At 42.5% G+C, this 12,431-nt stretch overlaps 1 protein-coding gene across 1 annotated transcript; it reads left to right on the top strand.

The window, feature by feature from the left end:
* The first annotated feature begins 7,582 nt into the window (after positions 1-7,582).
* Positions 7,583-10,780, top strand: LOC134284037 (uncharacterized). The gene is made up of 4 exons (XM_062842196.1): positions 7,583-8,099; positions 9,509-9,705; positions 9,808-10,367; positions 10,465-10,780. Exons 1-4 carry the CDS (start codon positions 7,583-7,585, stop codon positions 10,778-10,780), a joined length of 1,590 nt encoding a protein of 529 aa, XP_062698180.1.
* The last annotated feature ends 1,651 nt before the right edge of the window (positions 10,781-12,431 follow it).

The following is a 12,431-nucleotide window of genomic DNA, read 5'->3' as shown; positions in this document are numbered from 1 at the left end:
GCGGTAGAATTTTTTGTCGCTCAGCCAAGCATGGACGTAAAGGACAAGGTGTATATGCAGGGGATCCTCTAGAAATGCCTCCTTGGATTTCTCTAGAAATTTCTGCGGAAATTCCTCCTGGAATTTTTCAGGGGATTTGTTCAGAAATTTCGCCAGAATTTCTCCAGGAATTTCATCAGGAACTCCTTAAGAGATTCATCCAGAAATTTCTCTAGGGATTTCGCCAGAAATTCCTTCAGGGATTCTTCTAGGAATTCTTCCAGGGATTCCACCAGGATTTTTCCCAGAAGTTCCTCAAGGGATTCCTCCAGAATTTCCTCCAGGGATGTCTTCTGAAATTTCTTCAAGGATTTTTCTAGGAATTCTTGCAGGGATTGTTCCAGGAATTTCTTCAGTAATCCTTCACGAGATTCCTTCAAAAATTCACCAGGAATTCCTCCTAGGATTCCTCCTAAAATTTCTCTGGGGACTTCTTCAGAAATTTCGCCAGGGGTTCCTCCTAGAATTCCTCCAGGAATTTCACCAGGAACTCTTCCAGAGATTCCACCTAGAATTCATCTAGAAATTTCTCCAAGGAATTCTTCAGAAATTCCTCCAGGAATTAATCCACAAATTCTTCCAAGGATTCATTCAGAAATTCCTTTAGAAATTCCTCCAGTAATTCCTCAAGAGATGTCTCCAGAAATTCCTTCAAGGATTTCACCAGAAATTCCTCTAGGAATATTTTCGGAAATTCCCCCAGGAATTCTTGCAGGAATTATTCCAGTAGTTTCTCTAAGGATTCCTCCAGTTATACTTTTTAAATTCGTGTGGGCATTCCTCTAGGAATTCTCACATGGATTTCTCCAGAAATTCCTCCAGGAATTGCTCCAGGAATTCCTCTATTAATTTCTTCAGAAATTCTCTTCGGGATCTCCTTAAAAATTTATTCAGAAACTCCACAAATTCAACCAACATCTTTTCCAGAGGAGCACCCAAAAATTTCTCCAGGATTATTCGAAGATTTTTAACTTCTGAAGGAATTCCTCCAGCGATTTGAATTATAATGTGTGATGCATACTGGAGCCAAGAAATTCTTCAAGAAGTTATCCAGGAATTCTTTCCCACGTATCTCCTAGAAATTTTGTAGGAGTTCATCCATGGATTTATTCTTGAATTTCTTCAAGAATATCCCCTGTAGCTTCTGTAAAGAAATTCTTACAGAAACTCATCCTGCGATTTCTTCCGGGATATATCCTGAGGTTATCTTTTTCTCCAAGAATTCCTTCAAGAAATTATCAATTGTTTTTTTTTTCAAAAGGAGTTCTTCCAGGGATGTGCTGAAGCTTTTTCTTCAGAAAGTCCTTCATAGATTATTCTCCAAAAAAAAATAATGTCAATAGACTGCTTCAGAATTTACCCCGGGAATGCTTCAAGGGCTTTTTTCCATCTATTGTTTGAAGACTTATCTCAGGATTCCTTCAGGAATATCATTAGGGATCTTGGAAGAATATTGTGTAGGGATTTCTCCAGAAATTTCTCTTAGGATTTCTCCAAGAAGTTGCCTAAAAAAATCGAAAGATTCCACCAGGAATCCCTCCAGCAGTTTCTTCAGAAGTTACTCAGGGATTCCATCAGGCATTTTTACAATAGTCCTTAGATTCTTTACGTCTCACATATGTTAGAAGAGTCAGGGCAGCGCAGGTTTTGGTTGCGCAGAAATTATTTTAACTTACTTTAAAGAAATAGGTATCTACATGCACCAGGAATTCCTTTAAAAATTCCTCCTTAAATTCCTCCAGACTTTTCTTTCACATTGCTGCGATTCTTCCTGGTAGGTGTCCTTTTGGTGAATTCCAGGATTTTTCCAAGAATTTCATTATTTGACAGTTCTCCGGAAACACCTCAATGAAATTCTTCAAGAATTTCTTCAGGAGTTATCTTCGGGGATTCTCACAGGGATACCTCGAGGATTTTCTCCAGTGAAAGATCGCGGCTCGACTACTCACAAACGATTACGTGCCATACGGACGCGTATAGCTTCAGGCGAATTTTCTGTACCCCATCCCCATCCGAACGAAGAAGACGATTCCAGAAGATTGTGATTCCGATTTGAATTGCGTGGCGCAAGTAGAGAGAATACGTGAACCGAAGCGTGGAGTTTCTGCACGGGCGACAGTGCAGTGATGATATGCGTGCGAACAGGAACGGGAGCAACATGGGATGACTCCCCGGAAGTTGGAGTTGTGTGTACTGTCTAGTGATTAATATAAGTTTTTTTTTTCATAGTGTTCTGAGTTCCATTGAAAGTACAAGAATCTCCAGAAGAATACAATCCGTTGCAAAGTGCGTAGCAGCTTTGAAACTTGAAAGAATAGGCCGAAACTACAAGGAGCAGTTGGAAATTAATGCTGACTAGATCATTTCGTGTTCCGATCGCAGACTGAAGCAGTTTAGCAAAGTTGTTGGCAAAAGTTGTCACAGAAATTACCACAGTGATAATTGGCATGAGATTGCCGTAGTGTTCGCATCATTGCGGCTTTTCCAATCTTCTATACAAAAAGTTCACAAATTTCGGCGGAAAGTGAGCCAGTATTAGAGCAGAAACGAAAACAAGAGGTGCACAACAAGAATAAATACAACTCTACGAACCATAGCACATGACTTTTGGGAATACGCCTATGGAGAGCGTTGAGAAGTATCTTATTGTTCGTAAACAGATCAAGCCCTTTGCACGCTTTGTTATACAACAAGTATCCACAGATCTAAAATGCTAGCGGCAACTACTGACAACTTGTGTTGATCGTGGGTTTGATGAAGAAATCAAAAGATTTCGGTTATCTCTTATCAACTTTGGCATGAATCTACGGTTCTGGAAAGTTGATTGCATCGCTGAGAGAAACCTGGATGTATAAGGACACGAACACCTTGTTGATACAATAGTTGACAGAAGTTCTTGTTAAATACGCCGTCAAATGATTCGTACGCAGACCCTTTGATTGTTTGCCTGATTGCCTTCAGAATTGACAATTTAGTTTCTAGAACCTTATTGACGGCATTCAATCACGAACTTGACAGAGTATGGATGGTAAATAGACAGATCGAAGTGCATCAGCTTCGAACGCTTGGCAGCGTTTTGTTTAAGGGATCTTCCTGGTCATAGTCATATTCTTCCGACGCATGGTTCCCCTATTCGTAACGCTTGCTCATTGACACTGTTGTTTTTCTTCCGCTGGATGAACTTCACTTTCATCAAATCAGGAGTCAAGTTCTTCTTGTCCCGAGTTTTCAGAGCTGTGGTTAGAGGATTTGATGCGTCTGACAAATCACGCGAAATCAATGATACTGTGAGAAACTCCTTCGTTTCGAAGCCAGTGCTGTCAAGCTGGTCATATAACTTCTCGCGAAGTCCACTTAATACGTATTCATGTCCTCACCGAACTGGTGTGTAGTTCTGATTCGTTATCCGCTTCGACAACGTTGCTGTCTTTCGCATTGGTACCTCCTGGTGATGGTGCTTCAATGCCACCCAAGTATCCACCGGATTTTCCTCGAAATCAGAACTCATCCATCGTCAGTTACATTGTGGCCAGCGCTCTTTCGTCTCCTTCAACCCACGCCGCGTCTGTTACAGTATTTGGCGTAGTGTCAGGATCTACATACACTCACAATTGCTCACGTCATAGTACTGCTTGCATCGAAATACATCACGCCTCGTAGTTTGTGTTCGTCAGCTTCGTGATCCATGGCCAGTCCATCATCAGAGATCGCGACAGTCTCAGGAAAGTAGGAAACTTGTAATCTGGGCTGTATTTCAGGAAAATAGCCGGAAACCACTAGCAGCAGAGTCTGAACCAGGTTCGTGAACGAATGAAAAACACGTGTTTACTGCAAGAAAACTGAGTAGTATCTTTCCCAGAGATTCCTTGGAACAGTAGCCTACTCCGTGAGAGAGTTCCCCGGCGCAGGAATATCTCCCGAAACCGATCGTTGTTCATCGCGTCAACTTCGTTGCAGTGTTGACATGTTCTGTGGCTGCCATTTCTTTTCGCGGGTACGCGAATCTTGAGCAACTGAAGATGACGTGTTTCTTCAGTTTTTCACAGCATCTACCGTCTCCGTGGCCAATATTCCGACCTCTTCTCGTGACTCACCGATCACTAGCAGCACCACATCGTCCACAAAGCCAACATTCTTAACTCCTCAATGAAGGCTCAGCATTCCAGAGGGTCGGGCCCAAACTGGATCCCTGTGGAATGCCCGCAGTAATAGCCACACTTCTCTTCCCGGTGCCTGTTTCGTAAGTAAATGTGCGATTCTGGAAATAGCTTTTCAGGATCTGGCACAGATACTCAGGCACCCTCAACCTGTGTAACGAATCGGAGATTGCTACCCAGATGGAGTTGTTGTAGTCATTTTTTACGTTCAAGGTGACCACCGCGCAGTATCGTTTTCCTCTTCTCTGTTGCCTCTGTGCCATCTCCATTCTCCATAGTATCCACAATCGATTTGATGACATCTACAGTGGATTTGCCAATCCGGATTCCAAACTGAAGCTCCAATAAACCGCTCTCACCAGTCTTGTTAGACATCACAGTCTTTGACACCTTTTCTTCGATATTCGGCTGCCTTTGCCTCCTACATTCACGAAGGTAGTGAAAAGTGTCGAATGTTTACAAAACTGGCTCTCACTCTCCGTATATTTCGTGTCATACTCTCTCCAACAATTTGCCAACGGTATTCAATAGGCATATCGGCCTATACGCTGATGGGTCACCGGGACGTTTACCTGGCTGGCTTCGGCAGCAGCACTAACTTCTGTCGTTTAGAGATGTCGGAAAAACTGCCCTCCTGAATATAATGTTGTATTGTGGTATTGTTGAACATATCAGGATTTTCGCGAATCTCAAAGCTTAAACATGGTTACTTTGTACGCGCTACTTCATGGATTCTCGTTGGCCTTCTTTGTGGCAGAAACCGTTAAGCAGTGATGGAATTACTCTCATCATGAAGCAATTCGCGAGTGAAAAGTTAACACAACGCTTACTTGCGATTCCGAGAGTAAACAATGTGTGAGTTTATTCGCACCCGCCTGCTTCGTGAGTAAGAAGCAAAACGAAAACAAAAACACTCATGAGTTTTTATTTGTAAAGAACTAGCGGAGATGCGGGAAGTGCATTTTATTGTGATTATAATAGCAAATCCAGTGATTATCCATCATATACTAATGCTTTATGCTTCATTGTTCCTGAAAAACACCACTGCCAGTCGTGAAAATGGAGCTATTTAGTAAGTTCTTCTCTACCGCTAAGCACTCTGTACGTTAGCCTGATTTCTTCGTCACGGAAATCCTGGACGGTGTACGGTGTGGGCGGCCAGACCGCCGGCTCATGCATCGGGAACAGTGTCTCGATGATCATGGCTACTTTGTATGGGTTATCCTTGTCAGGATCGAATGCGCCCTTTGCGCAGTCAGAGTAGTATTGATCATCCCTAAGAGAGAAACGTCAGATACCGATACGCGGTGGAAGACAGAGTCGAGCACGCCATCGAGGAGATCACCGGTCGCGAGAAGAATGTAAAAAGTGATACGAAAATGGACATTGAAATAGTTGGAAATAAAGTTTGTAATTGATGTGAAAGTCTCGGTGTTAATAAGTTGTATTACGATCCGACAATTTTGGCGACGAGGAGTAAAAAGAATAGTGTAACGGAAGTGTTCTTTAAAGTGAGATCTTGCACGAGGTCTAGTTGTCGTCACGAGGAGGGTTCTGCGTGATAATCGGAAGGGCGCAGCGCTACACATATTGAGGTTAGATTGGGCGAGGAGTGATGTAAGTACGCGAACGAAAATTGAACGAAGAAAAAATTGAGTGGTTCCCAATGTTTTTCGTGATCAAAGCCATTTTGCATTCGGGTTTTATTTTAAGGTCAACTGATATATGATTTCAATAATGGAAAGGGGGGAATATAAACAATGCGAATTATTTTTTTTTTTCTTATAAATCTGAACGAGAACGACATCAACAGGTGAGTGAAACATAACATTGGGATTTTCATCCATGAATGTGTAAATGATTACTGGTGGTATGCAAAAGTGAAATAAACAGTACTTTGGGAAAATCTCTATGGAAGCTGGTAGATTGTTGGTATCACGAATAAACATACTTCTCTCTCTCTCTTCTTGGCGTAACGTCCTCACTGGGACAAAGCCTGCTTCTCAGCTTGGTGTTCTATGAGCACTTCCACTTTTATTAACTGAGAGCTTCCTCTGCCAATGACCATTTTGCATGCGTATATCGTGTGGCAGGCACGAAGATACTCTATGCCCAAGGAAGTCAAGGAAATTTCCTTTACGAAAAGATCCTGGACCGACCGGGAATCGAACCCGTCACCCTCAGCATGGTCATGCTGAATACCCGTGCGTTTACCGCCTCGGCTATATGGGCCCTACTTAAACATACTTATAACACGTGTATTTTAGATTGCGGATTGGAAATGGTTTGAGAACTAGGGTGAACAGCTGGATAACTATGATAATAAAGGGATTAATGAGTTTTTTTTGCGTACCTATGAGAACGCAAAGGTTGTGTACCTATAAGATGTAAGGTTATGTACCTATTTTAAATGGGAATTTTGTGGATAATAAACTATGTGCCAAAGGTTGTGTTCTTATGAGATGGAAGGTTATGTACCTAGTTTAAATGGATGTAGTTTTGGGGATAATAAACTATGTGCAAAGGTTGTGTACCTATAATAATGCATAAAGGTTGTGTACCTATAAGATGAAAGGTTATGTACCTACTTTAAATGGATGGAGTTTTGTGGATAATAAACTATGTTCAAAGGTTGTGTACCTATAAGATGAGAGGTTAATACCTACTTTTTATGGAGGTGGTTCTGGGGATGATAAATTCTGTGTCTTTGAAATGGAAAGGTCCTGTATCTAAGATCCTGATGATTCTCAATACTTAAAGCTAAAGATTATTATCAAATTGGTGATTGGAAGGTAAGTTGTCTGGGTTTTTTGCCAATATTCCTACATAAAAGCAAAGCAGTGGTCCCAAAATAGATTTTGATAAACATGCATACTTGTGAAAATGAAAAGGTTTAGTACCTAAGGTTGAGTATTTTCGAGAACAGAGAGGTTGTGTACCTACAGTAGTGCGAAGAGGTTGTATTTAAGAATGTGTACCTACGAGAATATAAGGTTATGTACCTATAATAATAGATTGCTCACAAATATTTTTCAATGCCTAATTACAGTAATAGTCAATTGGTGAGGTTGGACCTCTGATTTTGTTAACAACATCTCTGTAAGCAATGTTTCCTAAATGATACAGTGTGCAAATGAAACATTGAGAATGGAGTTCTTGAGTTATGGTTCAAATAAAAATAAATAAATTAATTAATTAAATAAGTGTTTTATTTCTTGTGTTATGATTTTTTTTCTTTATTACTGTATGAAGTTTTGAATATAATATTTACATAATAAATGAATTGAAATTTACGGAAAACATTGGGACAAAACGCTCATGATGTCTGAAGATACTTTTTATTTAGGATTATAGTTCTTCCAGTTATGAAAGATTTGTTCCACAGGATGTCGTCGTATAGTCGCATCAAACCATTCGACGTGACATCTGAGGCCAGTAATCTTCCGGCGGAATGGGAAATATGGAAAAGTGATTTAGAGTCTTTCTTCTTGGCACAAGCTGTTGAGACACAGCATGATAAGCGAGCACAATTAGCGTACCTAGGAGGACCAGGCCTTCAGGAGCTGCTACGTCACCTTCCGGGGGTAAACCAAGTTCCTCATGTGACCGCTGATCCGCCGTACTACGATGTGGCGATCAAGTGTTTGGATGATTACTTCGAGCCGTTTCGTCGCAAATCATACGAGCGTCATCTTTTTCACCAAATCACGCAGCAGCCGGAAGAAAGATTCACGGACTTCGTTATGCGATTGCGGAAGCAGATTGCTCGATGCAATTACAACTCTTGTGTGGTGGATGAACTGATTGCTGACCGCATCACACAAGGATGCAAATCACAAGAACTTCGCACCAGACTGCTTCAAAAGGACCGCTCGCTAGAGGAAATCATCGCGCTGGGAAGCAGTTTGGCTGAGTCACTAAACTAAAGACCCAATAAAGACGTCGCACTTGGGTTCAAACCAGGGACCACTTCTAGTACTTCATTCGGTCCCCGGTCCCCAAATTTGACACATCGAAGTTCACCTTTTTTAGACTTACCTTGCAACAGCTTGCAACAAGTATTTTTTCGACATTTTTCTGTAGTAGGCTATGTTGCAGTGTGGATGACACAAACGGAAGTGAGGAGAATGATGTGATGCGAGAGAATTATTTTGCCATCCGACGATCTGACGATTAAAATCATGATAAAGGCCAGAGAATCATTTTTGCACCCGTCTGGGGTTGTTGTATCCAAATTTTTTCATAGTCATGTGCCCGACGAATTGTACTGGACCCTGGTGAAATTGTTTCGCGATATGTAACCCAATGCTTTTATTTGGAGATGCTTCTAGATCTCTCGCGAGTCAACGCTCGGGTTGGTGCTGCAGATTTTGAAATATATAAACTAGTTCAGTCCCGTCTTAATTCTTTATTCATAATTGATCTACACATTCTGATGAAAATAGGTATGTAACCAAATATTTAAAACGATCTGGGAATCGGGAGCAAAAGGCCTTCTGTACCCACCCCGGAAGCTGTTTTACCGGTAACCGAATTGCACGGTGCCTTCCGCTTCTCAATAACTACTTCCAGTCACCTTTTTTCAGAGCTGAATGGGAGATTGGCCACATTTAGAGGTCCGAATGATTCCGATGGATGTTTTTGTAAATGCTTAGAAGTCTGGTCCTTTGGAGCATGTGTCTACCATTGGGTCTTCTGGATTGGAAAACTTCTAAAATGAAAAAAGCGTTAGTTTTATGTGAAAATTCATCCATGCAATACCTACCATCATTACTATTCACCAAGCAATGCTTTCTGCTTGTTTGTTATTGAGTAAACAACAAGCAATTTTCTCCTAGCAACAACACCGGGGTTCTAGATTTCTAGTTCAGAGCAAAGCATAAGGTTGTTCAAAAGGAAGGTAAGGTTATTTATTGTTCTAGTACTTCATGAGCCCTAAAATTTCAATGGATTGTATGGGAGTTGGAGGTCTTAATTGGGTCTTTGACTAAACCAGTCGAGGAAATTGTCGAAGCCCAACAATCCGACTAGACCGGACTCGGAGGTGAATTCTGTCGCGAAACCGTATTTCCGTCCATTTGCAACGCGAAGACCAAATCCGCTTCCGAATCAAAATCGGAAATACTCTGAACGTCAATCGAACAGCAGGTTTATTTGCTACAGTTGTGGGCGTCGAGGTCATGTACAAGGAAGTAGTGACTGTCCGGCAAGAGAGACAAAATGTGCGGCATGTGGAAAATCGGGACACTGGGCGAAGCGATGCTATTCGACTGGCCAGGGCTTCAAACGTCGTCTAAATGACTCATTCGCAGGACCGAAAGCCAAACGCATTCGTGCCGTGCAAGAGGAAACGGAAGCGAAACAATCCAAAGACTTTGTGTTCTATGCGATGGGTCGGAACGTGTTCACCTTCATCGTGGGAGGCGTTGAAATCCCTATGACGATAGATTCCGGCCCAGATGCCAATATTATTACGAAAGAGATCTGGGAGCAAATGAAACAGGCTGGAGTAAAAGTTACAGACGCAACAAAACAAATCGACAGATCGCTGACAGCATACGCCACCGAACAACCGCTGAAGATCGTGGGAATGTTTCATTCAGAAATTTAGGCCGTCAACAATACAGTGCAAGCGAAATTTTATGTTGTTGAAGATGGACAGCGTTGTTTGTTGGGCGACAAAACAGCCAAAGATCTCCAAGTACTCAAAGTTGGATTCGACATAGCATCCGTTGACTCAAACCGCTGTAAACCGTTTCCGAAAATCCGAGGGGTAAAGGTTGAGATACCCATCGATGAACAAGTGCCACCAGTTCAACAGCCGTACAGACGTCCGCCGATTGCACTGGAGGAGAAGATAGAGACGAAGCTACGTTCGCTTTTGGAGTTGGATATTATTGAGCGGGCTCCGGGACCATCGCCATGGGTATCACCAATGGTACCTGTTCAGAAGGATTCGGGTGAAATCCGGCTCTGCATTGATATGCGTCGAGCCAACCAGGCAGTTCTTCGCGAAAGCCATCCCTTGCCGCTGGTGGACGAGCTGTTGTCATCGGTGTCAGGTGCTGTACTATTCTCAAAACTTGACATTAAGGATGCCTACCACCAGGTCGAGCTGTCTGAAAGATCACGACCAATCACCACTTTCATCACCAAGTACGGCCTCTACAGGTAGACAGACACGTATTTGCTTATTATCGTATTTTTGAATAAAGTTGAATTTTGTCATACATGAAACATGTTTATGTTTTTTTTTATAAAAATATAGGTACAAACGCCTAATGTTTGGGGTAAGCTGTGCTCCTGAGCTCTTTCAGAAGACAATGGAGGTAGTAACAGCAGGCCTAGAAGGAGTAATTGTATACCTGGACGATGCCGTAGTATTTGGGGCCACTAAGGAGGAGCACGATAGGAGATTGGCTGCCTTGTTGAAGCGTTTTTCGGACTATGATATATTACTAAACGAACAAAAATGCATATATGGAGTAGAAAGCTTGGAGTTCTTAGGTCATCAACTTTCAACTACTGGCGTTCGACCAACTGAAAGTAGACTCGCAGCAATCGAGAAATTCCGCGAACCATGAAATGTTTTGGAGCTTCGTAGTTTCCTCGGGCTGATCTGTTATGTAGGCAAGTTTGTTCCGAACCTCGCAGCGGAAACAGAACCGTTGAGACATCTGCTTCGTTCAGGAATACAGTTCAGGTGGACCCCGAAGGAAAAGTCCGCATTTGAATCTATCAAAGCAGCTATTTCGAAAATTCACCATCTTGGATTCTTCAACCCTAAGGATCGAACCAAGTTGATGACAGACGCCAGCGCAACGGGCTTGGGAGCTGTTCTGCTACAAGAGGATTCAAATGGACGGAGTCGAATCATTGCATATGCCAGTAAATCATTGACCGATTTGGAGCAGAAGTATTTCCAAACAGAGCGGGAAGCCCTATCTCTTGTTTGGGGTGTGGAAAGGTTTCGTCTATACCTCCTCGGAATCAAATTTACACTACTGACTGACTGTAAAGCACTCAAATTCCTTTTCAGCCCAAGGTCTCGCCCTTGTGCCAGAATTGAGAGATGGGTCCTTAAATTGCAAAATTATACCTACGACGTGGAACACATTCCAGGATCTGCTAACCTTGCTGATGTCTTCTCAAGGCTATGTGATCTTCCCCCGGAGCCTTTCGATGAGAAAGGCGAAGATTGCATTCGAAACATTGTCACTCAGGCCGTTCCTAAAGCGATTACTTTACAGGAAGTTAAGGTAGAAACTGTAAATGACGAAGAACTTCAGCACGTATTGGAATGTCTACAAACAGGTAAAACAGAAAGCGTTGTAAAAGAGTACAAACCGTACGTAGATGAGCTCAGTAGTGTTGACGGTGTTCTTTTGAGGGGAAATCGACTGGTAATCCCTCTGAAACTACGTGAACGAATGCTAGTTATTGCACACGAGGCGCATCCAGGAATTGCAGCCATGAAACGCCGTCTACGCCAAAAAGTATGGTGGCCGTTGATGGATAAGCATGTTGAAGGAACCGTGAAACAGTGTAAGCAGTGTATACTTGTTTCATCCTTGGGACCACCGGAACCTGTGAAAAGTACGAGAATGCCGGAGAAGCCATGGGTACACATAGCGGTTGACTTCATGGGGCCACTTCCTTCTGGACACACACTGTTTGTGCTTGTGGACTACTTTAGTCGGTTCACTGAAGCCATTGTTATGAAGCAAATCACGGCCAAACGAACAGTTCAGGCTATGCACGAAACTTTTAGCAGATTTGGGATCCCTGAATCTATTAGATGTGACAATGGACCTCAATTTGTGAGCGAGGAGATGCGATCTTACTGCAACGAGTACGGTATCAGCCTACGGAAAACAACGCCGTATTGGCCGCAAGCTAACGGCGAAGTTGAAAGAGCAAACAAAACGATACTGAAACACCTCAAAATTAGTCAAAATTCCGAGAGCCAGGATTGGATGTGGGAGCTTAGGTCGTTCCTATTGATGTACAACTCTACACCTCACACCACAACCGGAGTTGCACCGTCTGTTTTGATGTTCAAGCGTGTATTTCGTGATAAGTTGCCTCATTTCAGAGAACACTTGGCACCGAATGAAGAAGAGGAAGCGATGGACAGAGACAAGGAGAGAAAACGGAAAGATGCTGACTACGCAGATGCCAGACGTCATGCCAAGACATCTAAGCTTATGGTAGGAGATACAGTTGTGGTGAAAA

This window comes from Aedes albopictus, chromosome 1 (genome assembly GCF_035046485.1).
Source record: "Aedes albopictus strain Foshan chromosome 1, AalbF5, whole genome shotgun sequence".
Classification (NCBI taxonomy): Eukaryota; Metazoa; Arthropoda; class Insecta; order Diptera; family Culicidae; genus Aedes; species Aedes albopictus.
The sequence above is the reverse complement of the archived record's forward strand: the minus strand, read 5'-3'. Positions and strand labels throughout refer to the sequence as shown.

Excerpts from the sequence above, each read along its gene's own strand:
- LOC134284037 (XM_062842196.1), top strand. The coding sequence starts at position 7,583 with ATGTCGTCGTATAGTCGCATCAAACCATTCGACGTGACATCTGAGGCC. Across the intron at positions 8,100-9,508 it reads AATCATCGCGCTGGGAAGCA|GACCGAAAGCCAAACGCATT; the intron begins GTTTGGCTGAGT and ends ACTCATTCGCAG. Across the intron at positions 10,368-10,464 it reads ACCAAGTACGGCCTCTACAG|GTACAAACGCCTAATGTTTG; the intron begins GTAGACAGACAC and ends ATAAAAATATAG.